At 47.9% G+C, this 27,502-nt stretch overlaps 1 protein-coding gene across 1 annotated transcript; it reads right to left on the reverse strand.

Moving 5' to 3' along the window:
* ASRGL1 (asparaginase and isoaspartyl peptidase 1) lies at nucleotides 1-26,929 on the reverse strand. Its single transcript, XM_016423576.2, has 8 exons — nucleotides 26,671-26,929; nucleotides 20,802-20,936; nucleotides 18,324-18,518; nucleotides 10,586-10,728; nucleotides 9,933-10,090; nucleotides 6,945-7,063; nucleotides 5,282-5,392; nucleotides 1-4,189 (listed from the first exon to the last, which is right to left on the reverse strand). Exons 2-8 carry the CDS (start codon nucleotides 20,902-20,904, stop codon nucleotides 3,960-3,962), a joined length of 1,059 nt encoding a protein of 352 aa, XP_016279062.1. The 5' UTR covers nucleotides 20,905-20,936; nucleotides 26,671-26,929; the 3' UTR covers nucleotides 1-3,959.
* Between the last annotated feature and the right edge of the window lie 573 nt (nucleotides 26,930-27,502).

Here is a 27,502-nt window from a genome sequence, read left to right on the forward strand (position 1 = left end):
TTCTTTTAAAATACACTTTTATTGGGGGCCGTGCCTAAAGGATGTCAAACAATTAAGAGTCAGTACAGACTAAGGAGGGAGCCTCCCATCAGCAGAATTTTACAGTAGAATGTTATTTCCAGGGAAGGGCAATATGAGGAACAGTTTCTCCTTCGCCCTCTGAAACGTCCAAAAGGTGTTCAGATGTTCAGGCGGAGGGAGAAAGAGGCCCAGCTCAAAATCCTTGATGTGGGGACCAAACAACTCCAGCTGCCCGGGGCGCCTGCTCTCAGGAGTCTCAGGCAGAGGCGGCTGGTGCTCAAGCCCTCTCCCAACGTGGCAAAGCCGACGACAGGGCTGGACTTCACATTACAGTTGTTTTCGCTGCGAAGTAGGCTGGAACGCGCCCTTCCCCTAGCCTGGGGAAGCCTGTCAATAGTTCAGGAGCCTTGAGCAGCCTTGAGAGACCGAGAGGGATGCAGCTGGGACCATGCCTAGAGTTGGGACCTCTCAGACAAGAGCAGAAATAGCAGGGAATGGGATTTCTCGTCTTGGGGCCTTTCTTACCTTGAAGTTGACGACTTCTCCTTTTCCTATCTGCCTTGTTTTCTAAAATGTTCTAAAATGTTCCTTTGAAAATAGCACAAATCACTCCATTTTGCCTTCATACGCCATTTTGTGAAGCTGTGAAGTTCTAAATTCTTTTAGGGCACCTGATAACATTAAGGCCACAAGACCTCCGCACCTCAGTGCCTCCTGATGCTCAATCTAGCAACAAGGAACAAAGTGGCTTAATCCCTACACTATCTTTTACTCTTTTAATTGTATACTCAATGCATAGAAACCAAGGTTCTGGGTCACACACTGTGAGCCTTGGGCCCAATTTGTTTCTGCAACTGCCTACATTGCTCAATAGTCTGAACATTAACTACTCCATGTCTTAATTCCATTATAATAGCTATGGCAACTATGAAGGGACTGAGACTGTTTTAGTGTGACTCTAGGACCTCAGCTAAAGGAACACTCTTAGGGCAGTGATGTCCTCTGGTGCCCATGGAGAGGGGGAGGGGAGCAGCTCAGCCCTGTGTCCCTCTGGCTTTCTAGTAATGAACTCTGGTGAACTCTGTGCTGGGGCAATGGCAGGTGTGCCCACTGATAGAGCTCCGAGTGCCCCCTCTGGCATGTGCACCATAGGTTCACCATCATGACTCTAGGGCATTCTGGTGATATTTCTACCAAAGAATTTCCTTGGTGAAAGACTGCCCATTCCTGGACCTCCACGTCCTCCTAAATCACACCCAGATAGCCACCTCCTCTAATAAGCCAAAGGACAACCCCTTAGGGAAATTCTTATTAGCCTGGGATATGGGAAAAATTCCCATCCAGAAGGGGCTAAGAATAGAGCTCTCAAATTATGCTAGGACTGGTCTAAGATATTCAAGAATCTCAATGGGTTCCAGATTTGACTTGAAGGGACTTCCAATGACTGCAAATTAAGGGATTTGAGAGTGCTCTTAGAATTTTTTGATTGACTTTCAATGGCAGACAAGGTAAAACTTAACCAGCAGGTGCTTCTACATGCCTCTCTTGTATTGTTTTGTGTTTTGGTAACTTCTTGTGAGCTGATCAGCCAAAGGAAAAAGAGTGTAAATAGTAAAACCTTTTTCTGAAGATAGTTTCTCTTTGCATTTCTAACCTTGACCAAGTCGGAGATGGCAGAGATAAGGGAGGCCATCTTTTCTCCAGGCTGCGGAAATTCAAGGCATTATAAACTAGAGCCTAAATTTGTGACTGACATGCCATTTTTCCTACAGTGAACTTTCCAATTGTGAGTTGAATGTTTTTCAATGTGCATGAAATGGAGCGGCAGGCTGGCACTCTGACCTGGCTATCGATAGATACCCTGTGGGGAATGTCCAACGTGGCTGTAAATCCAACAGAGCTAAAGGAGTTCCCCCTGGTCTGGCTTAGGTTAGGACAGTCTTGATACTGCAAGAGCATGGCCCTCCTTTCCCTTCCATAGCAGCTAGTTTCTAAAATTGGCAGGGAAACGATGACAGTTTTTGTCATTGCAATACTAAATCTATTAGATGAATACTAAACCGGGATGCAAGCATCAAAGATTTTACTATTTGAATTTGTAGTCAATTCCATATTCTAAGCAAGTGAACGAGTTCTTAGGCTTGCCATCCGCTAGCTAATAAATATTTATGCCCAAGATCAAGTCCTTAAAAGTTATCTTTGGGGGGTGATCTAGAGATATCTTCAAAAGGGGGGAATGAGGCAAAAATGTAAATGAATGTTTCTAAAGAACTGAAGTCAAAATCGAGAAAGCAATAGGATAAGACTCCCCCCTGCCAAGAACTAGTAGTAAATCTGCCTGATGCAAAAGCAACTTGCCAGTCCTGGCCCAGGCTCCAGCTTCCAGCAGGCGGTGGCAGAGGTGGCTGGGGCAGCCTCTCGCCAGGAGTCTTCTGCTCCAGGCATTGAAGCCCCTCTGGCTTAGGGGGCTGCAGAGCAGCGGAAGTCAGAGCCTCTTGGATCTCTGAGAGTCTTCTGTCAGCCTGCTGAAAGCAGTGTCTGTATCAGGTACAGGCTTCAAAGACAGACACAGCGAGTGGTCCAGAAGACCAGAAGTTCTGTGAAGTCTCAGGGGCGTCATGGGTTCCCCAATTGACATTTTTCTTATAGCTTGCATCTTGTGATGTGAGCATTATTGCCTAGGAATCTCTGCAAGTGACTTGGAAGCAGAGAGAATGTCCAAGGGACTAGATGAGATGCACCCATTCAATGGATGCTGGGCCGGGCTACCAGGATACGCTTTCTTAGGGAGGACCATTGTTGTATTGCTTTGGCTTTTGCCCCTGGAGTTGGTTTTCTCGGTTACCTTGGTGACATGTAGATTAGTGGGTGTACTTTGATCTGTGCCTTAGTGGACATGTGAGATTATATCGGACTCTGCGCCTCTCGTCCTACCCTTTGATGCCCCCTAAGGTACACTGTCCTTCTGCCCTGAGATCTCCAACAGACAAGCCCCAGATGATCCTGGAGGCAGAGGACCCCAGGACCAAAGAGGAGCATGTTACATTCAAAATCCAGTGAGTGACTCCATTCTGCCTTGTCGATTTTGTGAAGTTCCAACTTGTTTCAAAAACCCAACCCTTACCTTCTGCCTTGGAATCGATCCCAAGGACTGGCTCCAAGGCATTAGAGCAGTAAGAGCTGGCCAACTGAGACCGAGTGACTTGCCCGGGGTCCTACTTGAACCCAGGACCTCCCATCTCCAGGCCTCTTTCTCTGTCCACCTTCTTCTAAAGCATCTGCTCACAGGAAAGTCACAAAACTACCTGCCTCCTTGAGCTTCTCTACCAACAAGAACCCAAGCGGCCCAACCCCTACGGCCAGTTCTTTACTTGCGTATGTGAACTGCAGCAGGACGAAGGGTCTGGGTCCTTGGACGGCCAGAGCCTCGGTCCCCATTTGTGTTTACAGCTGCCTCCTTTGCTACACACGGCCCTGGCTGGATGGCACTAGTCGGTGTCTGTTCCACAGTAACAAAAATCATGCCTGTCTTTCTCAGCCTCTTCAGGCCCGCCAAACTGAACTGCCTCGGAGGGCCACCAGGGCTTTTGTAAAAGCGATGGACTTGCCCCTCTCTAAAGGCTCGTCTTCTCTTCTGATAGAAACCTTCGGGCCTTTGTGCTAATTCAAGACCCAAATAATCAGTCAAGAGAGCAGCTGCCACTACGTTCTCTGATGTCTTGAGGCAAGTCTCATTTTGACCTTTATTTCAGACTGTGCCAAAATAGACATTTTGGGGATATGTTTGGACCAGGGAAACAAATCAAGTGTGGCAGGTGCATGATTTCTCCAATGGAGATCTAATAGAGTAAGGTAAATTTCTCCCGAATGTTGCCATTCCCTAGGCTGGAGACCAGCCCACTTTATTCAGCCTCTCTGCCCAACCCAGCTCTTGGTGGTTAGACACATGGGTTTAAGTTCTTTTTGATCATGTCAGACACATGGACCACCCCAGGGATAATGCCATACTGAAGCTTCTCCTCCTTTACTGCGGCCCAGGGCATGGAGATCGAGGTCCACCTTGCGGCCCACTCTCCTGATCTATCAATCAGAATGAGGCCGCCTAAACCTTTGACCCTTGTCTTCATGTAACACAAGGCGGCATCAGCAGCCTCTTGTGGATTCTTTCCTAAAAACAAGAGGCAGTGGTTACGGGATAATTCCTGGCTGCTATGCAAAGAAGCAGAACAATCACTACCTTCTAGGATAGAAAAAGTCCTTAAATGGAGCAAAGAACCTCCTACAGTTCTTATTTTCTAAAAACGACTTTAAATGGGTTGCTAAAACTGGGGCCCACTAAGTTCCTCCCCTGATCCTTAGCCTCAAGGCCACCCCGAGATCAGCAGAGCTCCCCGATTCCTCAAACTAGTCGTCTTTCTGGGTTCATGTATTCTGACAGGGCAGCTAAGTAAGTGCCTTGTCTAAAACACTTTCTCTTCCTTTCCAGATCCTTTTAGGCGGGAGGCGGGCGTATAAGGAGCAGCCAGGATGTCCCCAAGAATCTGCAGGCAGATGCGCAGCAGGTGCTGGTATTTCGAGGGCGAGTGACTGCCAGCACGACTTCACTCCAAGGTGAAGCATTGGACGGGGCAGTCATCATGCTTCACACAGCAGGAGACTGGCCTGCACGCCTACAAATGACCCCTAAGCCCGCTCTCTCCTCCGCAAGCAAGTCTTCTCTCCCTCCCTCTCCCTCTCCCCCCACAGCACTCCTCTTCTCTCCATCTCATCCAGCCCGAGCCTCTCCCACTCATTCCTCCTGGTTCTGGCCTCCGGGGCCAAACGGAATGAAGCTCCTCCTGCCACAGAGAGGCCTCCAAGCTAACTGCCCACTTCCTGAAGTCTTCATGAAGCCTCTCCAGTTTGCCTGTCCTTAATGCAGGGCACACAACTGAATTCAGTCGCCTGGATGAGGCCTGATGAAGGTGGAACACGGGGGACCATCCCCTCCCTGGTCCTGGAACTTCTGCCCCGGACAGCCCCGAGACGGCCCGGAGCCTGGCGGGGTTCAGGAAAGTCTCGAGCTCTTTTTCAGGATCCCAGCTATCTAGTCAGGCCTCCTCCTTTGGCCCCTGGGAAGCCGATTCTTGGTCCCCAGGCGCCAAGATTTTATACTGACTCCTAACGAATGTTATCTTATTCGATTCAGCCCAGCGGCCGTGCCTCCTGAGCTTCTTCTGTTGACCCAGAACCCCAGACTATGAAGACTGCCGGGGAGTACCTTGTTCCAGGTGGAAGATGGCCAATCTGGCAAGGTTCACCTTGATGATGCTCTCTCCATGCCCAGTGGTAGAAACAGCCCCGATCTCATTATCAGCATAGCCCCCAGAACCTGCTCAAAGGAGAAAAGCGAGGTTCTTCCAGGGCGCCAACAAGATGCCCAAAGAGGGGGCAGGCGAGCAGTGTGTGGGCCAGCGGAGGGAGGCAAAGTGCACGTGGGGGCAGCCAGGTGCCAGCCCGGCCCCTCCCCATTGGTTCTGGGACTCATTCCTCTGGACCCGAGAAAACCGGCCCTTCGTTTTGGACGTTTTATGGTTTTGTCGCTGGGAGATTTGGGTAAGGTGGCCGCACTCACAAACGACCCCCCTCCTTCTAGGGCCTTAGAGCCTGGTTGTGGGGGTGCGTGAGTGTGCACGGGCGCAGAGCCTCCGGGGAAGGCCATTTCCTAAGGTTTGTGGCCGGTGCGAGTCAAGTGGGGGGCGTCTGTGAGTAAGTCTACGTATGTGCCGAGGTCCCTCTCTCCATCCCAGGAGCCTCTAGCGGGAGAAGGTCTCGGGTTAGCCAAGAATAGGGCAGGCGCCGATGTATGCGTGTAGCTCTGGGTGCAGGCATCCACGTGCATGTTTGCAGACAGATAGCTAGCGCCTAGTGAGAGCCTGCCAGAAATTTCTCAGCTAAAGAAAGGACTTTTGGTAAGTGACTTTCTCCACGTAGGGAGAATCAAGAATTTGCTCTAATGCCTTGAACAGACTAGACAAACCTGGGAATGCCCTGTACGTCAATAGTTTCCTGGATAGGGGTGCAGCTGTGTCCTGTGTTGGTGGATAGAGAGCCAGGCCTAGAGATGGAAGGTTCTGGGTTCAGATCTGAGCTCAGACACTTCCTAGCTGGGTCGTCCCAGACAAATCCCTTAATCCCCAGGGCCTAGCCCTTGCCACTCTTGTGCCTTGGAAACAATGCACAGTATCGAGTCCAAGGCAGAAGGTGAGGGTTTAAAAAAAAAAGAAAGAAAAGGAATTCCCTGGATGGGCACTTTCTGGTTAGGATTTGTCTAGAAATAAGAGGCTGCTGGCCCCAAGTTAAAGCTGGGCTGGAGGTTTTCAGCTCTGAGCCTTTGAAGAATGGGGAAACAAACCTCTTCCGTCCTCCTCAAAAACAACCAAACCCCAAACCCTGGGAAGGCCATTAAGAGTTCGCACCAGGCGAGATGAGGTTCTACAACAAAGTGAATCCTAAGTGAAGGATGGGGGTGGGAGGGGAGAGTCGTCTCCCTCAGAGGTAATCAAGAGTTCTTTTCAGGCAGACAAAAGCCATAATTTATTCTTCAGCTCCGTAACTACCTGTCCCAGCTAATTTCTCCCAAAGATGGTCAGGACACAGTTTGTTTTAAAAGGGCAGAACCCAAACCCAATCCTATCCCACCCCTGGAACGAGGGCCAGCCGGCGTGCTTTATGTAAACTTAAATAATATTTAAACCTGGACTATCCCTTCAACCATAAAGGTGCATCTCTGGTTAGATTATATTTTTGTTATCATCTTCTGGGCTCTCTCCAAGGCCGAGGCTATGAGAGATTGTTGGCCAGAATGAAGACTGGGACGGAAGAATCGGGCGCTTGGACAGGAAGAAGGCAGGCCGGAAAAGGCATCCTTCCTAGACTCTTACCTACACAGGGTGAGTCCCCCACACGGCCAGTCATCTTATTGATGGTCCCTCCTGTTGATGTTGCATAAGCCAGGTTTCCGTTTTTGTCGAGTGCCACAGCACCCACTGTTCCAGTGTTTCTGAAAAACAACAGCAGAGCAGGGGCCAAGCTGAAGCTTACAATGCAAGCTTTCTCCGAGCCCTGCTTCAACGAAACCCAGGCCAGGAAACGATCCCAAAGGGAGCTGGCTGGCTGCTTAGTCTCCAGAGGCCAGAAAGAAGAGGGCACAAATGGTGTGTTTTTAGTGTCTACAATGACCAGCATTTCCTGAAGAGCCAATGGCTGGGCCCCACAGCCATGCTCCTGCAGCTTATTCTATTCTCTTTCCTTCTTACTCTCTTCTTTTTATCTCCCCAGCTGCCATTAATCTTTGTTCTTCTCCTTTCATTTATGAAGTGGGACAGAGCAGGAGCATATTTGTAGAGCCCCAGGGTGCCAGAAGGCCTTACCTGGGGACCCGAGGCTCTTTGTGAGCGTTTGTGGAGAATGACCTTGGAAATAAAAGAGTGTGCGAAGTCTGTAGAGAAAGAGTGAAGAGTGAGATTGGGTTTTTTGAAGGCAAAAGAACCAGAACAGGGTCTCCTCGAAGGGCTGAGATCAGGAAGGACCTCGTTGAACAGGCTGGACTCACAGACTTGATCAAGAAAAGTCAAGGGAAAGAAACAGCTCCCTAAGAACTTGCAGAACCATGATGGGTAGGGAGAAAAGAAGCGAGAAAGAGATCTCACTGAGGAAGTGAGGAACCATCTGGCAGGAAGGAGGATGGACAAGAATTCTGGCTGCCTGGCTGCCTGCTAAAAGCTCAATCTCAGAGGAACCCCCCAAAAGCTTTGCTGATAGTTTGAGGACGTTCTCACAGCTTAGGGTGACTATGTTATCTCTCTCCTATTGCTGCTAGGGTAAAACATTCCAGTCTGTCACTTTGACCCTTTAAAAGCTGGGTCTCACTGACCTTCAAGGGTCTGGCCAACCCGGCCCGTTTGCCATTTTTCATACAGGACCGTTCATCTCCCTATTGTGCGCCTTTGCACTTGGCTGGTTCTCCCACCTGTGATGCTTTCCTTTCTTTGAATCCCAAGTTTTCTTTGAAGGTGTCCTGTCCTACAGGAAGCCAATCCATCCTCTTCCCCTTTGTTGCTAGTGTCCTCTCCCCAGAAATGACTCTGTTCCCACTTTGCATGTACTCTTCTGCATCCATCCAAGAGGATGTAAGCTCCTGGAGGGTAGAGAATGTGTAATTTTTGTTTCTGTATTCCTAATGCTTAGCATAGTTCTTGGATGAGCTGCAAAATGTTTGTTGAAGGAACAAATGGCTCTGGAAACGATCCCCCATCAACCCGAGTCTTGCCCAGCGACCCCTGGAATGAGTGAGGAAATCAGCGGTTTGGGAGCATCAAGTCTTCCCCACATTTTTCTCTTAGGGAAATAGAATAAAAACTAGACAATACCAAGTAGATCAGGCATAATATCTAGTTCAAGTTATCTATAATTACATAAGCTAATAAAAACACTATGTAAGAAAAACTACGATCCCAACAGAACCGATTTTTTTATGTTTCCCAGACTGGAAGATCAGGGCAATGTTATAGACCCAAAGCACTTGACAAATCTCTCACCCTCCCATCAACAAAGTGACCAAGGAGGAACTGGACAAGCGGTAGCAGAGTGAGTGGGGTTCAGAGCCGGCTGAACAAATGTGCCCAGAGATGGCTTCCTAATGGATCCAACGGGGGGACCAAAAGAGAGGGCTGTCTGGGTTAGCATTTCTTTTGGCCACTTGGATGAAGACGTAAAAGGCCCTTCTCAAAGAAGGCACAAAGCTGAGGAGGACAGAGAGCGGATTCACTAGGACAAGATCGTTAGTCTAAAAGACTTTCAAAATCACGGGATATGGTTATGCAGTGGATTTTTAAATCCCAATGCTAATGCCCATCGGGAGAGAGCTGATGTATCCAGAATTATTCTGGCCCCACAGCTTCAGAGGGACATTGAGAACCAGCCTGGCAATCAGGCAGGGGAGGTACGGAAACCATGTAGTCCAAGGAAGTCAGGAGGAATTCGGAATGCTACGTACAGAAAAGGCTCAGGAGGATCTGAATGCGGTCTCCAAAGCCATGAAGAAAAGGCTGCTACACTTAACTTGAGCTGCTCTGTACAGCTTCCTAAAATAGAACTAAAGTGTAGAGGAAAGCAGATTTACTCTACAAAGAGCTTCTGAAGAACAAGGGAGAGGGAAAGAGGGCCATCTCTGTCTGGCCTTCGGAGTTCTGCTTCCTGAAGCAACGGGCTCCAAGCCATTCCACGTGTTCCACTGATGGGCTGGCTATCAAGGATGCATGAAGAGGGATTAGGTAGGAGAGAAGATGAGTTAGCTGCCAAGGTCTTCTCCACTTCAGCATCTTGAAGTCTAGACCCACTCCGATACATTTCAAAGAACTTTTCTAATTTTTGTCATATTTAATATGGCATCAAACAAGTGGATGATTATTCCCTGGACTTTGAAACTCATTATAGAGAAACTCTCATTTAGACTTTTACATTTTAAATGCTGTGATAACACAGACAGGAGTTATGTGAAAACTATTTAAAAAAAAAAAAAACCACAGTCAAGTGGATGAAGAGTGTAGACGGGACTCTGTACAGGGTACATTAATACTTCCAGAAAACAAATCTTTGCTGGTCCTGTCAATGGCTGGTCTTTGTGGCCTATAGCAAAGTAGGGTGGGGAGTGTTTCCACTAGTCAGTCGGTCCTGGGTTAGCCTAATTTGAATCCCTTCAGTCTTCTCCCTAAGAAGCTTTCTCTAGCCTGGGCTGGTTTCTCGTTAGTGATGGGGTTGACGCTCTCCTGTAAGGAGCTATGGAATGGTGTCAATCCTTCAGTAAGGTTTGGGGCATCTCTAAACATCCCAAATAGACAGTTTAAGAGTTTCAGGCAATAAGTACATACTTGTCAGCATCTGTCAGGCAAGGATTTTTTTCATTCTTTTCTTTTTTCAGACGTTTTACGTTTCGTTCCGTTATTAATTTTTCGAGAGGAGTCTCTGGGATCCCCATGACCTTAGCAAATTGGTTCGCGCCTCTATCAGTCAGGAATGAGTGATTTGTCTGATTCAGAAAGGAAAGGAAAACCATTAGTCTTATCCTGGGTCGTCTGGCCTGTGCAAAGGTTTGGAAGGTCATTTTTTCTGCAGGGAGTTGAAGCAGCTGTGCAAGTGCATCTTTCCAAAACAGAACTGGGAATAGATACTTAATATGTGCTTTTCATACACATAGTATCAATTAATGGTTGGATTGGCCCAATTTATGCTTAAATGAGGAGGGAAAAGAATGGCAAATCACAGAAGTTATGTGAAAACAAAGGAACTGAGGTGGAAAGTTTAAGGTCCCCCATCAGTTCCCTTCCTGCTAGTAAGAATTACTTTTGTCCCCAAACTAACAGGGGTAGGCACAGACCAATGGCTGATCACCCAACTTTCCAATAACACTGTTTGGGCTCATTTTACTCTTTTATGGAACCACACCAGAGTGTTTAAGCTTCTCGTGGCTATTCTGCCTCTTGAGTTGGGGGAGCTTCACTACTACTTCATTGTTTAATCATACCTTCTCCATAACAAGACGGGCAAGTCTGATGGGATTTGCAACACCCTGAACTGCAGATACGGCTCCAGAGTTCAGATTGCTTCCATCCATGATGCTAGCATCCATTTCAACTTGACCGTCTTCATTCAAGACAGAGCCACGACCTATGAGAAAGAGTAGAGGGATGGGGAAGGATTAGGAACTAAATTCTTCCCTCCTACTTGATACACACATTTTACAAGCCCTTGCCCTCATGGAGCCAATACGTGCCCAGACAAATAAAAGGCTAGTTGAGATGGGAGAGAGCATGAACAATTTAGGGCAGTGAGGGCGAACCTTTTAGAGACCGAGTGCCCAACCTGAAACCCTCATGCTGCATGTGAGCAGCTTCCTTATGCCAGATGGGGCGGGGGAAGGGGGGAAGAAGGGCTCCTATTGGGCCACTGGGCAGAGGGGCGGGTGATGGGAGAAATGTCCTGAGGCACAGTGGAGAAGGGGATGGGAGCAGCCTTCTCTGGCATGTGAGCCACAGACTCACCAACACGGACTTAGGGTAATAAATGAAGGCTTAACAAGTTCAGACCTGAGCTGAGCTTTGAAGGAAGGCAAAGACTGAGACATAGAAGTGAGATAAAAAAAATGATGCAGATTTGTTGGATTTTCAAGAACCAAGTTTGATTTCAGTTTGTTCTTAGCTTGGAATGACTGCCAAGTAAAATTCAATTTTATGGGAACATTAGAAACCAAGTCTAAGGATAAAACTATGTACTGGCTTAGACAATATGTGTTGCAGAAATACTGTTACTGTTACTTGAAAAGTCATTAAAAAAATTAGGGCAACAGAGGCCAGTGATATTGACACACAATGTGGCACCGGCAATAAGGGAGAAGCCAAGATTTGAACCCAGGCCCAATTTCAGATCAAGGGTTCTGTCTGGGACAAAGCCTCTTCTGGACAAAAGCGCATGGAAAGGGTCATTGAAGGCCTGAGGCTATGGGCTCTTCAGCACAAGGATTTCATGAAAACAAACCTGCCCAGAAAGTGGACCAAGGCTACTGTTCCCACTGTGGCAGCGACTCCAGTGACTGAGTGTGGGTCAGTGAGGGACATCTGGGAGCACAGGCAAGGAGGCCCAAGGGCAGAGCTGCCTCAATACCAAATTGTCCCTAACTCTATTAGAACTGAACATGAGTTCAGTTCAGATGGGGCCAGGAATAATAGCGATTTCCTTATATTGAGGCAATGTGTTTCAGTTTTGTGGGAAATAGCTGTAGAAAATGTTAAAAATAACCAAATATTGTAAAGGAGGCAGGGCTGAGGCAAATCTTATGGGTCAAACCAAACAAGTTTTTTCCAAGGGCCTCACAGAGTGCCTGGATCTGTGTTAGATGCCAGAGAGGGCTTGGAAGGGATGTATCCCTTTTCTTCAATATGCTCTGGTTAGGAAGATATAAGGATCAAAACAAGGCAGTATTTAGACAAATGTGGAAATGGGGGCAGTGCAAAAAAACCTTGGCAGGGGGGATAGGACCTGGGCTCAAATCTTGCCTCTGTCTCAAATTACCTTGGGTGGGTCAATTGCTATTTCTGGCCTCAGTTTCCCTGCTTGTAAATGAAAAAATGAGACTAGATGACCTATAAGTTGCTGATTAATTCCATGACTAAAGGCTAAAGGTCAGAAAAGCAGAGGGGATTGCTGTTCTCTACCAAGACTGTTGGAGGAGTAACTTGAGACCATTATTGGGCTCCAGGCAGCAGGTGGATGTTCACTGAGCCCTACTGAGGGCAAAAGATCACTTAGTGGTGTTCTCTAGCGTGGAGGTTCTTTACCTTTTTTGGGTCCTAAACCCTGTGGGCAGTCTGGTGAAGTCTGTCGACCCTCTCAAAGTAATGTTTGGGCCTTTATAAAAGTTTATGGAGATTTTATTTTATCAATTATGCATAATAACAAATCTCTACATACATTTTCCTAAATTATATGATCCAAATTCCCCCCCTCCCTTTTTCCCTTTCCTTCCCCCCTCCTGGAGCTGGTAAGCAATTTGATCTGGGTTACACATGTATAATCAGGCAAAACATGTCTCCGTATTGTTCATTTTTGTAAGAGAATCATCATATAAAATCAGAATCCCCAAACAAAAACCCGGAATAAAGAAGTGAAAAGTAGCATGCTCTCATCTGCATTCTAACTCCAAAAGTTCTTTCTCTGGAGGTCGATGACATTCTCTGTCCCAAGTCCCTCAGAATTGCCCCGGATCATTGTAGTATTGAGAGTAGCCAAGTCCTTCAAAGTTGATCATTGTATAATATTGCTGTTACTGTGCACAGTGTTCTCCTAGTTCTGCTTATTTTGCTCTACATCAGTTCACAGAGGTCTTTCCAGCTCTTTCTGAAATCCTCCTGTTCATCATTTTTTTTAAACACTCATTTTCCATCTTAGAATGAATACTGTGTATTGGTTCTAAGGCATTAGAGCAGTAAGGGCTAGGCAATGGGAGTGAATTGACTTGCCCAGGGTCACTCAGCCAGGAAGTGTCTGAGGCCGATTTGAACCCGGGACCTCTTGTCTCTGGGCCTGGCTTTCAAACCACCGATTCACTCAGCTGCCCCGTTCATCATTTTCTACAGTGCAAACCATCACCAACACATACCACAATGTGTTCAGTCATTCCCTAGTTGATGGGCATCCCCTCAAGTTGCAATTCTTTGCCACCACGAGAAGAGCATTAGAAATATTTTGTATAAGTAGATTGAATTTCCCCCTTTCAAAGTAATGTTTTTAAATGTAATAAAATAAAAAATGGAGAGAGCATTGCAAAGGAAGCCAATCATTCTGGAATAAGGCTCCACAAACAGCTCTGGAGGCTGTGGGGAGTGTTGAAAATCAGGAGGGAAATGCAAAACAAGCTCCGACATTTAGTTCATCAAGAAAGCCTCAAGTAGCAACATGAGCTGTGGAAACTATTTCACTCTCTGGTGAAATAGGCCTTAAGGGTAGCTTCGTGGTGGCCAAGGCTTTTGCTGCTGTCCCCCGTGGCTGGGATGCCCCAGGCAGTCTTGTGCCAGGTGGCAGCGCACTGGCAAAGCTCTCAGGTTTGATGCCTGTGCCATCTCCTCCTCGTCTCTAACCTAATGGATGCAGTTGTCTCCCCCAGGGAGCGGCCTTGCTTTTTCTTTGTCTCCAGAGTGACCAGCACACAGCAAATGCTGAAGAGATGCTTCCCTGAATAACCCAAGACGGAAGACAAGGCTCTGCTTACCCAAGTTTGAGACCTCTGCGAGCAGATGAAGGGAGGAGAGAATCAAGGAAAGGTGGAATATTGTAAGGTACTAAAGCCACAGAGCCCCTCAGAGATCATCTAGTCTGAGTATTGCCTTCTGCCTCCTTCTCTCATCCTCCATGGCAGCACACACCAGACGGGGACCAGGACACAAGGTGAGGAAGTGGGCTAGATCTGAAGCCTCCATCGCCTCTCCTGCACTCCAGCAGCACCAGTGCCAGGGAGAGGCCTGGCCGGCCTTTCTCATTTACCACTCTGCCAATGTTGCAGGCCCGACAGCCTCTACCTGGGAAGACTCCTTGTGTTTTCACTGGGTGTGCTGCCTGGAATACTCCTTGGCTCACGGGAGACTTAAAGGACCAGATGAGAGAGCACCTTCCCTTCTGAGGAAGTGTGCCACAAGCCCAGCTGTCAGTGTGCTCCCCCAAAGCAGGCCTGTGAGCCCCAGGCAGTCCTGGGGGGGCCCAAGATGGGAGGAAGCCTGGAAAGGTGCCCAGGGCAGAGCTTACCCAGCTGTAAATCTTGAAATCTCTCAGACTTGTGAATGTTAAAAATTTCCCCATTGGGGAATTCTTAATTGGAACAAATTCCCTACTGAGAAACATTCCTCATTTTGATGTGAGAACTCGCCAGGATCAGAAATGCGAGGACCTCTACTCCACCCGTACTTAAGACTGCTTTAGAGGAGAAAACTCCTTGCTAAACAAAGAAAGTACTTGGATCCATGCTTATGGTGGGGTAGGGAGTTCTTTGAGCCAAGCCTGTTTTTAGAATTGATACAATGAGATGCTAGGTACCTAAAAGGGTCGGGCAAGTTTTCTCTTGATGAGATTAGTTGACTCAGCTGTGTTTTCTCTAGTTCAGACTTACTGAAGAGATTGGTGGACTTAGCAGGAATTCAGATGGGCAGTCCTTTGGAAAGCATCTACAGTGATTGGTAGATGTAGGGACTTAGGGGAGGTGACATGGGATAAAAACCCCTATATAAGAAAAAAGCAGAATCTCTTGAGGATATATCCTTTTGGAGGATCTCTGATGAGGATCGCTTGGGAAGAATCTCTTGAAAGAGGCTCTGGAGAAGGGAAGCTCTTGGAGGACAGTCTCTAAGGAGGTCTCGCTGGAGCTCCACTAAGGGGACTCTGTCCCTCTGGAGGCTCTGGAGAGAGGCCCTTTGGAACAGTCTCTGGCTGGAAGACTCTCTGGTGAAGTCAGCTGAGATGTGGCCTGGTGTCACTAGAATCCTTGTTTAGGCAGACCTTGTGGTGAGTGTTAAAAAACTGACTGATTTCTCTCTTAAGACTCAGGTCTAGGCCATATTGGCTTGATGCCCTTCAGACTTATTCCTTTCTTACTCTCTCTCTCTTTCTTTGATTACTCATTGTATTGTTAATTAAAATCTCTATAAAACCCAATTGACTTGGGTATTTGAATAATTGGGAATATTTCCCTGGTGACCACCTTATATTTGATTTAAAAACCAAGACTCTGTAGTGAAACATATTTTCTGCGGTCAAATTTACTCACCCTCTCTTATATCTATCACAATTTATATCTTCCACTATTTTAATCACTACAGTTTAAGACCTCAACCATTTTAAATCTCACACAGCACAACCACCTGCCCCTCTTCCTCTGCCTGTCACTGGAATCAGCAGTGATGAGGGGGTCAGCTCTTACACACTCATCCCCGCTTTTAGGTTGAATTTGCATTATGAAGACTTTCTGAAGCCTGGAGAAGGAAAAACAAGTGGCGACTCTGGCACCTGCCCATTTCCCAGGCGTCGGGGCTGCTGGTTTGTGCTGCCTGGAGTGACGGCCTCTGGCTGCATGACAAGAAGGGTCCAAGCAGCTCTCTGGGAGCTGTTTGAACATGCTGTTTTCTACCCACCCCCCTTCCCAGGCCAAGTGGGCTGGAACCAGCTCTGCTGGAGAGGCCTGTTTGTCCTTTCAGCCTTGAAAAATCCACCCCTCCAAGTTTGACTCTGGTGAAGGCCTTGAGCAGAAAGTCGTCACCAACAAACAGGGCCTCGGAGCCCATGGGAATGGGCAGGAGGACCCGAGGGAGCCCATCTCTTTGTGGCAGCAGCCAAGGAAAGACTGGGGAGGTGGCACAAATCTGGAACGAACCAGACCCTCTGCTGGCACCATGCCAAGTCTGTGCTTTGAATCCCTGACTGTACATCCTGAATGCTTGTTTGCAAAGTAGATTCAAACCGACCCTCTTTAACCACAGAGACCAGGGGATGGTGGGCCGGCCTACTGCCCCTTCTTGGACAGCCTGCAAACTAGCTCACCATCTGTCCAAAACATGGCAGTGGGTGGGCTAGATTTGGCCGGCAGCCTGTTGTCTGCCCACCCCTGTCTACAAGAATGACTCTTGTCATTCCCAGAGCTCTTACACAATGTGGAGCCTGGGCTGGGCTCTTTTTTTTAACCCCTCACCTTCCATCTTAGAATCAATACCATGTGTTGGTTCCAAGGCAGAAGAGCAGTAAGGGCTGGGCAATGAGGGTTAAGTGACTTGCTCAGGGTCATGCAGCCAGAAAGTGTCTGAGGTCAGTTTTGAACCCAGGACCTCCTGCCTTCAGGGCTGGCTCTCAGAACACTGAGCTACCCTGCTGCCCCTGTGTGGAACGTTTCCAGAGCTGCCTTATTGAAGAGCTAAGATACAAGATGAACTTGAAGAAGAAATCTACTTTTACTGGCTTTAGGTGCTGTAAGTCTTAGGAGCAGCTTTCTGGGAATAAGGTCTTGGAGTGAATTTGAAGGGGAAAACAAAGATTTGGGCTGTTTTTAGAAGTTGTGCTTAAGCTTCTTTCCTCGAAGATTTTGTTGTTTGCCTCTTTTTTCTCTGAACCGACCACTTCCCCATCCTATCTGAGCCTTGGACCTCATGAGCACTTCCAAGCTGTTTTATCCTAAACTTGTCCCTGTGCAAGCAGTTACCAAGGGTGGGGTGGGAGGAGGGACCCGGGGAGTCTGCTTTTCTGGGTGGAGATGGGAAAACATGCTTTCCTTTCAGATGTTAGCATCCAAATGGGGATCTCTGGTTGGACTGACTGCCCACCCCTGGAGACCTTGGGAATCTCTGGTCATTTCTTACTCAGTGGCTCATTTCCCCGCTGCCCCCACAGGATGGCATAGAACCCAAGGGTCCACCATTATTCTATTTAGTTGGACTACAGGCCTACAGGCCCGACATTAGCACGGCAGATGGTTAAAAAGTGTGCTGTTTCTTTAGAGAGCTCCATGTCATGGGAGCTCTTTAGCTAATCCATGTTGGAATGGGACACTGCTAAAGAATTTCTGTAATTGCTTCTTCACAAGGGCTGGTCCTTGGCCTGGTAACTTTTGGTGAGGAGGGACTAAACCCCCCAGGGTAGGGGATAGCATGTGGGGCTGATGGAGTGTTGGCAATGGGCTCTCCAAGAGGGCTAGGCACTGGGAAAAGAACGCACAGGCCGAGTGTGCAAGCAGAGTGGTCTAGTTTAGCTGAACTACATAGACGGGCAAAGAAGGGAGGGCCCCGCATTGTGGAAGGCCTTGAAAATCTGGCTCTTTTAGTAGACCAAGAACTCCAGGAATCAACAACATGGCCCAGAAGCCAAAAAAGGGAAGGCAGTATCGAGCTGTATTAACAGAGTCAGGGAAGAGGTCGTCCCAACGCTCTGGAATACTTACTGCTTTCATTTCTGGAGGCTCCATTTTAGAAAGGGCACTGGGGCAAAAGGGAAGGTCTCCAGATGAGCTACATGGGAGCTGCTCAAAAGAATCTGGAGAAGAGAAGTCAGGGGTGGCAGCCACAGCAGGAGAGCCGTTTTCAAGTCTTAGAAGGGCTATGTCAGGAGGAAGATGGATTTGACTTGTTTGGTTTGGAGAGTCAGAAAGCAGGAGTACCCAGGGTTGCTGCAAACAGGCCAATGGGCTGCCTTGGGAAGTCATGGATTCTCACTCACTTTCTTCAAGGAAAGATCAGACTGGTCTTAGAAGCATGCTGGAGATGGGATTCTTATTCAGGAAGGAACTGGATGTTCCGGATGGGTTCTGAGGCTCTTCCAATGGTGAGAGTTTGTGACCTTCTGCAGTGATATGACCACAGTATGTGGAAGAAAGATGATTCTGGCCAGCGGTATCAAGTGAGCTTTAGGGGGATGGAGGCAAGAGGAAGGGGAAAAGAAAAAAGGGAGCAAGTCTGATTGGGAAGCTATTCCTTAGTGAGCCAGTCCTTGGATTGAAGGGTGGAGAGGAAGCATGTAGAAAGAGACAACAGGAAGAGAGAAGACAGGATGGGCACAATGGATGGTATGGAGGTAGAACTGCCAAGCTCAGCTGGATAGAAGAAGCAAGCAAGGAAAGAATCGGAGATAAAGTCAAGATGGTGAACGGGAGAGAGTGGTGGGATCACTGTCAGAAGGAAGGAGCTGCCTTAGTGGGACAAGATTATATCGTACTCAGTGCTTCTGCCCCTCAAACTGACCTGCGTTAAATTCGGGATCATCTTCCAGGACAACCACAGCCCCTTCGACAGCATCGATGGCACTGCCACCATCTTTAAGGATGCTGTAGGCCGTCAGGGCAGCTTTGGTAACTCCGTTCCGTACTCTTTCTGATCGTTCTTTTGAGATGGAGCCAGCTCCTCCGCCGTGAACCACGACGACAGGTTGAACGTGACCTACAGACCAAGAGCAGAAAGGTGCTTTTCAAGACAATAGAAGTCCAATGAAACAAGCAGGAGTTAACCTCTCTATAGGAAATTTTGTAATGTTAATACAGATATAAGCATTTATAGACAACCTACTATATTCCAGGCTCTAGGTTGAGCGCTTTTCACAAATATTTCATGTGAACCTCACTCGGGGAGTGTAAACCTCAAAATTTCTTAGACTTATAAATGTTGGAAATTTCACCATTGGGAAATTTCATACTTGAAAAATTTCCTATTGATAGTGGGTCTTGGCTATTGGAATGTGAACCCCTTTGGCATGAGAGTTTCCTCCTCCTCCCTTCTTAAGATTACTTTAGGACAGAAACCTTTTGCTGAACAATGGAAAGGACTTTGACCTATGCTTAAGCATAGAACAGGAATTTCTTTGAGTCATGATTGATTTTAGAATTGATACAATGGAGATACTTGGAATCAATCTCCACCCTACTCAGTCCTAACAGGATTGAGGAAGGGCTGCAGCATAGATCAAAATTTAATTATTCCAATCTCTACCCTACTCAGGTTAACAGGATTTAGGAAGGGCTGTAGCAAAGGATCAAAGATTTAATTATTTGAAAATATGACCTTCAACAGACATGTGCAAAGCCAGAGACCTCTGGGTGGTCCTGGGTTAAGCTAGAGCCTCCATTGGCACAGGGAAATTGATGGACAGTGATTGGTAGATATGAGAACTGAGGGGAGGGAACTTGGATGGTTTCCTTAAAGAGAGAGGGGTCTGAAGACTCAGGGGAGGTGGTTGAGGAGTTTGTCTGAGTGGTTGGAGTGTGCTCTGAGAAGCTTGCTCTGAAGGAAGCTGAAGGTGGGGGCCTCTGAGACTGTTTCTCCATTTTGGTCACGTGAGTAATAGGGACTGATCTCTTTTCTTTGCCCCAGCTATCTAAGGGCTTGGGCCTTTTGGCCCAGCCTAAACAGAAGGGGTATTTAAGCCCTATTCCCTTCTCTCCCTTTTCTCTCTATCTCTAATTCCTTTCTTCCTCCTATTGTAATTAAACTCCATAAAAGATTGACTGCTGACTTGAGTTTTCATTTAGGAATTACATAGCTGAATTCCTTGGCGACCTTAAATTAATATATATCAGTCTTTTAAAGTGATTTCCTTGTCACAGGAGGTAGGTGCTATTAGGATCTCCATTTTATAGGTGAGGAAACAGACAGAGGTGAAGTGACTTGACCAGGGCCATACAGCTGGCAAGTGTCTGAGGCCAGATTTGAACTCAGGTCTTCCTGATTCCAAGCCTGGCACTCTGTCTGCTGTACCACCTAGCTGCCCTCTATTCAAGTGAATCAACATAAAAATTACTCAATAAGAAGCTTAAATTTAAGCACTCTGTATCACCTTCCTTCTCATTCCTCTTCTGTAAACTGCTCTCAGTTGAGCTTGCATTTATTTGTCTACACATCTCCTTCTTCTACCAAACGTGAAGAGATTGAGGATGAGAAAGGAGCCCTGATTTGCTGAAGGCAGCAAGTGGCAGGCATGGAAGTGGAGACAGGCCTCTCAGTTCCCTCCCCAGGGCTCTTCCTTATGCCCCACCTAGCTTCCTGATGAGGGCAGTCATTGGACCACAGATTTCATTAGTAAATGCAGAAATCCCTTCCACTGACTCAGGTGGAAACTTCTCTGCAGCTTATGGTCTTAAAGAGGTGCCGGGAACAGAATGGTGTCATCCTGGCATGGGCCAGCAGCACATGGACCCATAACACTCCCAGAGTGCAGCTGGGGAAACAGTGAGCAAAATCAATAAAAATGCACCGATACAGAGATAATGGCAATGTGTGGTTTTCTAAGTCAATATATGCACATGGGCAGCCTTAGGTATGGTCTAGTGGCCACCATTTCTCTCTGAGTCAGACACCATTGGTTTAGGGACTGCCTCAGAGGCAGGGCTTTGACCCTGCGGGGTCCGGCTCTGAGGCCAGGCCTCTATCCCACACTCCCTAGCTCCCTCTGATATGATCCACGATAGCTCCCCTAATACCTCAAGCTGGGAAGGTTTTCCTTAAGGGCTGGCTTGTGAAGACTAGACTTATTCTCAGGCTGGCTTGGGGGAGGTTATGGGTCTTTTTTGGACCTCTGTAATTCTCAGAGCCCATCTCCTCCAACATGGAAAGGCTTCTGGGGAAGGACCCCCTACTGGAAAAATCTGATTTTGTGGAGTCTGCAGATGCCAAGCCAGAAGAAAACCAACCCTAGCAGTTTCTTCAGTCAGGAAGGCTTCAGGTACTAACCAACGACGCACTGGGAGGAGTGAGAAGAAGCGTAGGAACGCTGGACAGAATGTTCTGACGGAGAGCCGCATGGTAGATCTGGGCCAATTTTGGGGATGCTCATCGTGAAGGTGTTTACAAGGCACTGGAAACCATCTAGGCGAAGAATCACAGAATGTCAGATTGGAAAGGGCCCTCCAAGGGCACGGAATCTAACCCATCCATAAAAAGATGCCCCCTTACAACACACCAGACGTGATTGTGTGCCCTCTGCTCAAAAATCTCCACTGGGAAGAAAGTCTACCCGGGAGGGCCTTTCACCTTCTCATAGCTCTGATGGCTAGGAAAGGGCATCAAGGTGGTGCAATGGATAGGGGCATGAAGTCAGGAAGATGAGCACAAATCTGGCCTCAGATACTCAGCTCCTGGACAAGTTACTTTACCCTATTTGCCTCTGTTTCCTCATCTGTAATATGAGCTGGAGAAGAAAATGGCAAACCAGTCTAGTATCTCTACCAAGAAAACCCCAAATGGGGCTAGAAAGTGTCATATACTTCCTAGCTGTGTGATCTAGGCAAGTCACTTGACCCTGTTTGCCTCAGTTTCCTCAATTATAAAGCTGGAGAAGGAAAAGCCAAACCACTCCAGCATCTTTGCCAAGAAAATCCCAAATGGACATGACTGAAGCAATCGAAGAACAACAAATTGTTAAACATCATCTCTAGTTGAGTCAAAATTGGGCCCATGGCACTGTCTACTCTTATTCCTGGTTCTGCCTTGGGGTAGTTTAGTGCTTTCTCTAGGTGACAGCCCATTCAATGTTCCCTGGTGATTATTAGGTCCTCTGATATATGCCCCTGCCACTCCTTGGGCCAACCCTCGCATGGACTGATCTTGCAGTCCCTCATCTAAGTCATTAGTGTTTTTCCTAAAATATGACCCTGACCTGAAAAGAGGTACCCGAGAAATGGGGTCCGGGATTATTACCTCCCCAGTCCTTCATACCACACACACCTCTTTAAAAAAAATCAACCCTTCCCTTCTGTCTTAGTTGATTCTAGGAATGAAGAGCTGTAAGGGCTAGGCAATGAGGGTTAAGTGACTTGCCCAGGGTCACACAGCTAAGAAGCATCCAAGTCCAGATTTGAACCAAAGTCCTCCCAACTCCAGGTCTGGTCTCTACCATGTACTTCCTAAGGCAGCCTAAAATTGCTGGGTTGTTCCGGCTGCCATATTCCATTGTTAATCTATATTGGGCTTGAGATCCACTAACTGCTAAGTTCTCACAAGGTTTTTTCAGGTAAACTACTGAAAATAATTTAGCTATTCCAGTTTGGGGAAGCTTTTTCTTTAAATCCAAATCTAAGTCTTCCCATTTGTTCCTAGGAAGTGTTTTAGATTAAGGGCAATGTTCCAGCCTATCAAGATTTCTTTTGGCCTCTGCCTCTGCTCTCCCTGGGTTAACTGCACCTTCAGGTGTTCGGACATCTGAACAAGGCTGCCCTTTATTTCTACCTGTGTCACTGACAAAAAATGTGAACGAGCACAGACCCGAGCTCAGCTCTCTGGGATATGCCACTAGATGGCTGCCTTTGTAGGTTTGGCCATTCACACAGTTTCAAAAGCTCTTAATTTTCCCATTGCCCTGCTTGTATCTCCTCACCTTGGGCTCAAGCTCAGTTCTGAGAAACTCTTGTCCACTTACCATTGGAATAATTTGTTTCAAAACTGGGAATGAGGTTAATCTGGCATTGCTTTTATATTGTGAAGCTATACAATATTGTTGTGGTCGAGTCATTTTTCTTCAGGGGTTTTCTTGGCAAAAGTCTGGAGGGGTGTCTTGTTTCTTTCTCTCGCTCATTTGACAGGTGAGAAAACTGAGGCAAACAGGGTGAAATGACTTGCCCAGGGTCACAAAAAACTGTGACTTCCCTTCACCCCATGCTTTAAGAAAAGATGTTTATTATCGACAGCATTGCTCTAGTCCCTTAAGAACAATATATACGGGGGCAGCTGGGTAGCTCAGTGGATTAAGAGCCAGTCCTAGAGATGGGAGGTCCTAGGTTCAAATCTGGCCTCAGCCACTTCCCAGCTGTGTGACCCTGGGCAAGTCACTTGACCCCCATTGCCTAGCCCTTACCACTCTTCTGCCTTGGAGCCAATACACAGTATTAATTTCAAGGTGGAAGGTAAGGGTTAAAAAAAAAAAAGAACAATATATACTTGTGATGGTGAACCTATGGCATGTGTGCCAGAGGGGACTGCTCCCCTCCCCCCTCCAAGTGTGCCTGAGAATACTTCTCTCATCACCTGCCCCTCTGCCCAGCTGCCCAATGGCAGTGCTTCCTCCCTCTCCTGACTCATGGGGTGGGGAACTCATATGTGGTGTGAGGGTTGTAGCTTGGACACTTGGTCTCTCAAAGGTTCGCCACCACTATATATATATACCATGTTTACTTAAAAGGCTCAGTCTTCTTTCAAATACAAGATCCATCTAACATAACACCCTCATTGACACAAAATAGCAAACCCATCACACTTCTATACTGCAGGCTTAAGCATTGTAAGTAAATGGCTGAAAACTGTACCATAAGGTATTTCATTTGAGACAAGGCAAACGCCAAGATTTAACTAGAACAGAACAATGGGCTAGTTAAACAAGGCTGGATTTGAACTCGGGAAGCTGAGTCTCCAGGACTCCAGGGCCAGTGCTCTGTGCACTAGGGTGCCACCTAGCAGCCCTCTTTGTGATAACCTCTTCCTTTTCCAGATAGATTCATTAATCATTGCTTTAATAATATGCTCCAAAATTTGACCAGGAATAGTCATGTTCAGTGGCCTAGTCTGAGGAAGCTCCTCTTTCTGTCTGAAGATCAGGGATGTTTGTCCTCCAGGCTTCTGGTCACTCTTGTTCTTTCATTTTAAAAAGTCCACAGATGGAAAGAGTCAGTGGGGCAGCAGGCATTATCTATGTCTGGGATTTTTGTTAAGTGGTTCCTAATTACATGTTAATCTGGCTCAGGCTGTTTGGGGCCTCACTGTCACTGGAGAGTTGGTACCTCTGTGCTAACCTCCACTGGCCCCTCACTATGAGGAGGCAAAGCTTCTACTGATTTCTCCTTAATCCATTCCTTTGCCCACTCTCCACTACTGGGCACCTACTGCTGTTCCAGACTTTCTTTGGCCTCCACTGATGGGAGCTCTTTTCTCATCTCACAATCCCTTGGCCTTCCCCCTCTTCTTTCTCCTTTATTCTAGCCTCTGAGAAAGAGGTGACCCTTTTCCTCCAAAGGCTGGCCCTGCTCCCGAGTCCATCCCCTCCTCCCGTCTTCAACCTCTTTCTGCTGGCTCCTTCCCTCCTGCCTCCAAACAAACCCAAATTTCCACCCACCTGACCAGAACAGACAATGCCCAGCTCGGCACTGTTAGCCCCACAAGCTTTCAGCCTGTAGTTCCCTTCCTTTTCTCAGCCAAACTTCTGGAAAAAGCTCTGGCTTCCAAGATCGCCTCTGAGTTAACACAAATATTTCATGTAATTATGAATGCCAGTTCATGTCAATGGTTCCTTTAATATTCATCATTGTCCATTCAATGACAAAATGTCTTAATAACTGGTAGCCTTTACATGTAGAACCCAAAGGTTTCTTGGCTCATCTGTTACTCCCTGGGAGTTCACAAAACACAGAGAGGCCAGGGCTCTTGTGATCCCCATTTTATAGATGAGGAAAAGAGGCAAGCAGAAGTTTGGGTGACTTGCCTAGGGCCACCAAGCCAGGTAGTGTTTGAGACCCGATCAGAGTCAGGGGTCTGCCTGACTCTCAGCTCCCTGGTTTGGGTCTTAGGCCACCTGGTTTAGCAATAAGAACTTAGGGACCGGGCTCTGTGCCAGTGAGGGCCCCTTGAGGAGAGGCAGTGGAGATTGAACAAGTATTAAATAAGGAAAATGCAAAGGGGTGAGAGATGGAGGGATGGATGGTGCCAGGGGAGAGGGGCACTTCCACTTAGCTAATCTGGGGAGGAAGCTCTGAATAGGATGAATGAAAAGGCTCAGAGCTGGAATTGAAAGCCTGCCTAGAGCCAGGCTGAGCTAGGACCAGGGCCAGCTCCCTTTGACTGGGAGGCAGCTGGGAAAAGGAACCAAGAAGAAATAGTGCTGGAGAAGAGAAAGGGAGACAGAATGGGCAAAGAATGCCAGCCTTAGAGCCCGGGAGACCTGGGACATTTTCATTTAAAATGCAAGAACAGAGTGACCAGAGGCCTGGAGAACAAACACCCCTCATTTTCAGACAGGAAGAGGAGCTTCTTCAGTTCCCCACAACAACTCCCCAAGATGATGAAAAACAACGGTTACTTCCTGAACGTGACCCTCTCAGCTTTTAGCCAGGATGTCCCAGCACCCCAGAAGGCTCTCCTGCCTCACCTCTCCCTGTGTCACAGCCCTGGTGCCCTGGCCTATCCTCTTTCCTGGCTGTCAGGATTCTGCTCCCCACATGGAGTCAAAATCATCTCATCCTTCTTACTGATAGTAGTTGGCCTCTTTGTCCTCTCAAGGTTGGGCACCCTGTCATTAAATGCTTATGGACTCTGCTTTTCTGAGGATAAGCAGTTTTCCTTAGCACAAACTATGCTCCCTGAGGGCAGGAGCTGTTCTGTATTTTTGTCTCCCCAGTGTCTAGCTGTGTTTAAAGGACCCCAGATTCATAGCTGGAAGGTACCCCAGAGGCTTTCTTGCCCAGCCACCTCATTTTACTGATAAGGAAACTGAGGCCCTAGGAGGGGAAGTGACTTGCCCCCAATTCGACAGGTAGCAAACTTCAGGACAGGATTTGAACCTAGCTTCTCTGATTCCAGGGCACCAGGCTGTCTTCTCCTATTTATTGAAGTGACAGAGAAGGATCAGCTCTGGTGGAGGGAGTTTCTATGCAGAGAATCCACACCTCTCCCTCCCCAAGAAAGGCTGTAAAGGTTGACTTGGATCAGTCAAGGTACCGGCCAGGAGCTGGGGATGCACAGCCAGGAATCCCTTTTCCTAATCAGTCAGTCTCTAAGTGTTGATTAAGCCCGGAGCCCACTGCAGACGGTGCAGAGGGATTTTCTACTTGTTTTTAGGACAGGCTCCTTAATCTGGGGTGTCCTCTCCATGGTGGGCTGTATTTTATGACAGAGAAAACCTGACTCTGAGAAGGGGGCCAGGCTAGATTTCCCCGGGTTCCTGCCTTGGCAGAAAAAAGCCAACCAGCATTTTATGAGTGCCTGCTCTGTGCCAGGCACTGGAGGGGTACAAAGAGAGGCAAAAACGGGGTCCTCGCACACCTTCCAACCGGGACACAAGTCAGTCAAGTCAGTTGGTCAAAAAGCATTTATTAAGTAAGGTCTTACTGTGCTATGCCCTGCGGATACAAGAAAAGCAAACAAAATATATTCATAGTCACTGCGGAGTAGGCGCAGGACTCACTAGTAACTAGGGAGGAGGTGTCTGGTCCCTTTCCCAGGAGGTAACGGGAGCCCCAGGGATTTACTGAGTGGAGAATGGCTGCGGCGTCAGCCTGGGGTGGGGGGAGAAGGGAAGTAGGAGATGGAAGGAGGGGGCGGGAGAATTTGCTAACTTGTCAATAATTAACCTGTCAACAACTAACTCACCAATATTCGTCAATAACTAGCTCCTCAATAACTAAACCGCCACAAGGGGGGGCCCTTCCGCGATGCGGCCGGGGGCAGCGTACTGCTGCTCGCCCCACTCCGAGGCTGGGGATAGCACCCCACCCCCGTGTCCCCATAGATCCAAGCCCTCGTCCCCTACCCATGACAGCTCCCCCCCGCCGCCCCCTGGCCCTGGGCGGGCCCCAACGGCCCTTAGGATCCCCGGCTTGGCCCACCCGCGGTCTCTCACCTCAGGAGTCGCCCGAGGAATGTGAGAGCCCGAGGGCGCCGCGGGGAGAAAACCGTTCTTGCGCCTGCGCACAAGCGAGCTAGCTGCGTTGGGGGGGTGGGGCGAGGGAGGCATTACGGTAAGGTGATGAGCTGTCACGGAATCATTACAGGCTGGGCCGAGAGTTGTGGGAGCATTTTCGGCTGTTAGGGTAGAGGCTCCTGGGCGCCCCCGCGCAGTCATTGCATTACAGCCTCTCTTTCCCACAACTTCCCCCTAGGGAGTATCATTACGGTAAACCCTCCTTCAAGCCCTTAGGGGGAATAATTACGTCACAGGCCCTCACTTTGTGCTATAGAGTGGAAATCAATCTGTCTTGAACTATTTCCCCTGCACTACTGTGGGGTGGGGGTCGGGGGCCATCCCGTAGACTAAGGCGCTCCCGGGATAATTACGGTAAGCCTCTTCTATGTCCAGTCTGGGAGGGGAATAATTACGGTAAAGTCTCCCTTGGCAGGGAAAGGAGCTCCGTTAGGTGCAGGTGTACCTGTGCTCCCCGAGTCCAAGTTCCTGCGGTGCACCTGGGAAAACCGAGGCCCTGGGAGGCAATTGCTGAGGTAGAGCATCATATCCGGCGTGAGGAGGATCTTGTCCAGCCATACCCAAGTGATGCCACTCCCTCAATGTCCAGTTCCTTGCTGCCACAAAAAGAGCTGTTATAAATATTTTTGTGCAAACAGGTCCTTTCCCCTTTAAAAAACAAACAAACAAACAAACAAACAAAACCTCTTTGGGATCCCACAGAGCAGTATTGCTGGATCAAAGGGTCTGCAGTTTTAGGGTATAATTCCAG

The sequence above is a fragment of the Monodelphis domestica genome, chromosome 6, assembly GCF_027887165.1.
Source record: "Monodelphis domestica isolate mMonDom1 chromosome 6, mMonDom1.pri, whole genome shotgun sequence".
Taxonomy (NCBI): Eukaryota; Metazoa; Chordata; class Mammalia; order Didelphimorphia; family Didelphidae; genus Monodelphis; species Monodelphis domestica.

Bases quoted from the DNA above. Each gene is read 5' to 3' on its own strand.
- ASRGL1 (XM_016423576.2), bottom strand. From the start codon at position 20,904: ATGAGCATCCCCAAAATTGGCCCAGATCTACCATGCGGCTCTCCGTCA. The intron at 18,519-20,801 runs GTTAGTACCTGA...CTTGGTCTGTAG, and splicing joins CTCCTCCCAGTGCGTCGTTG to GTCACGTTCAACCTGTCGTC. The intron at 4,190-5,281 runs GTACTCCCCGGC...TCTTGTTTTTAG, and splicing joins CATCTTCCACCTGGAACAAG to GAAAGAATCCACAAGAGGCT.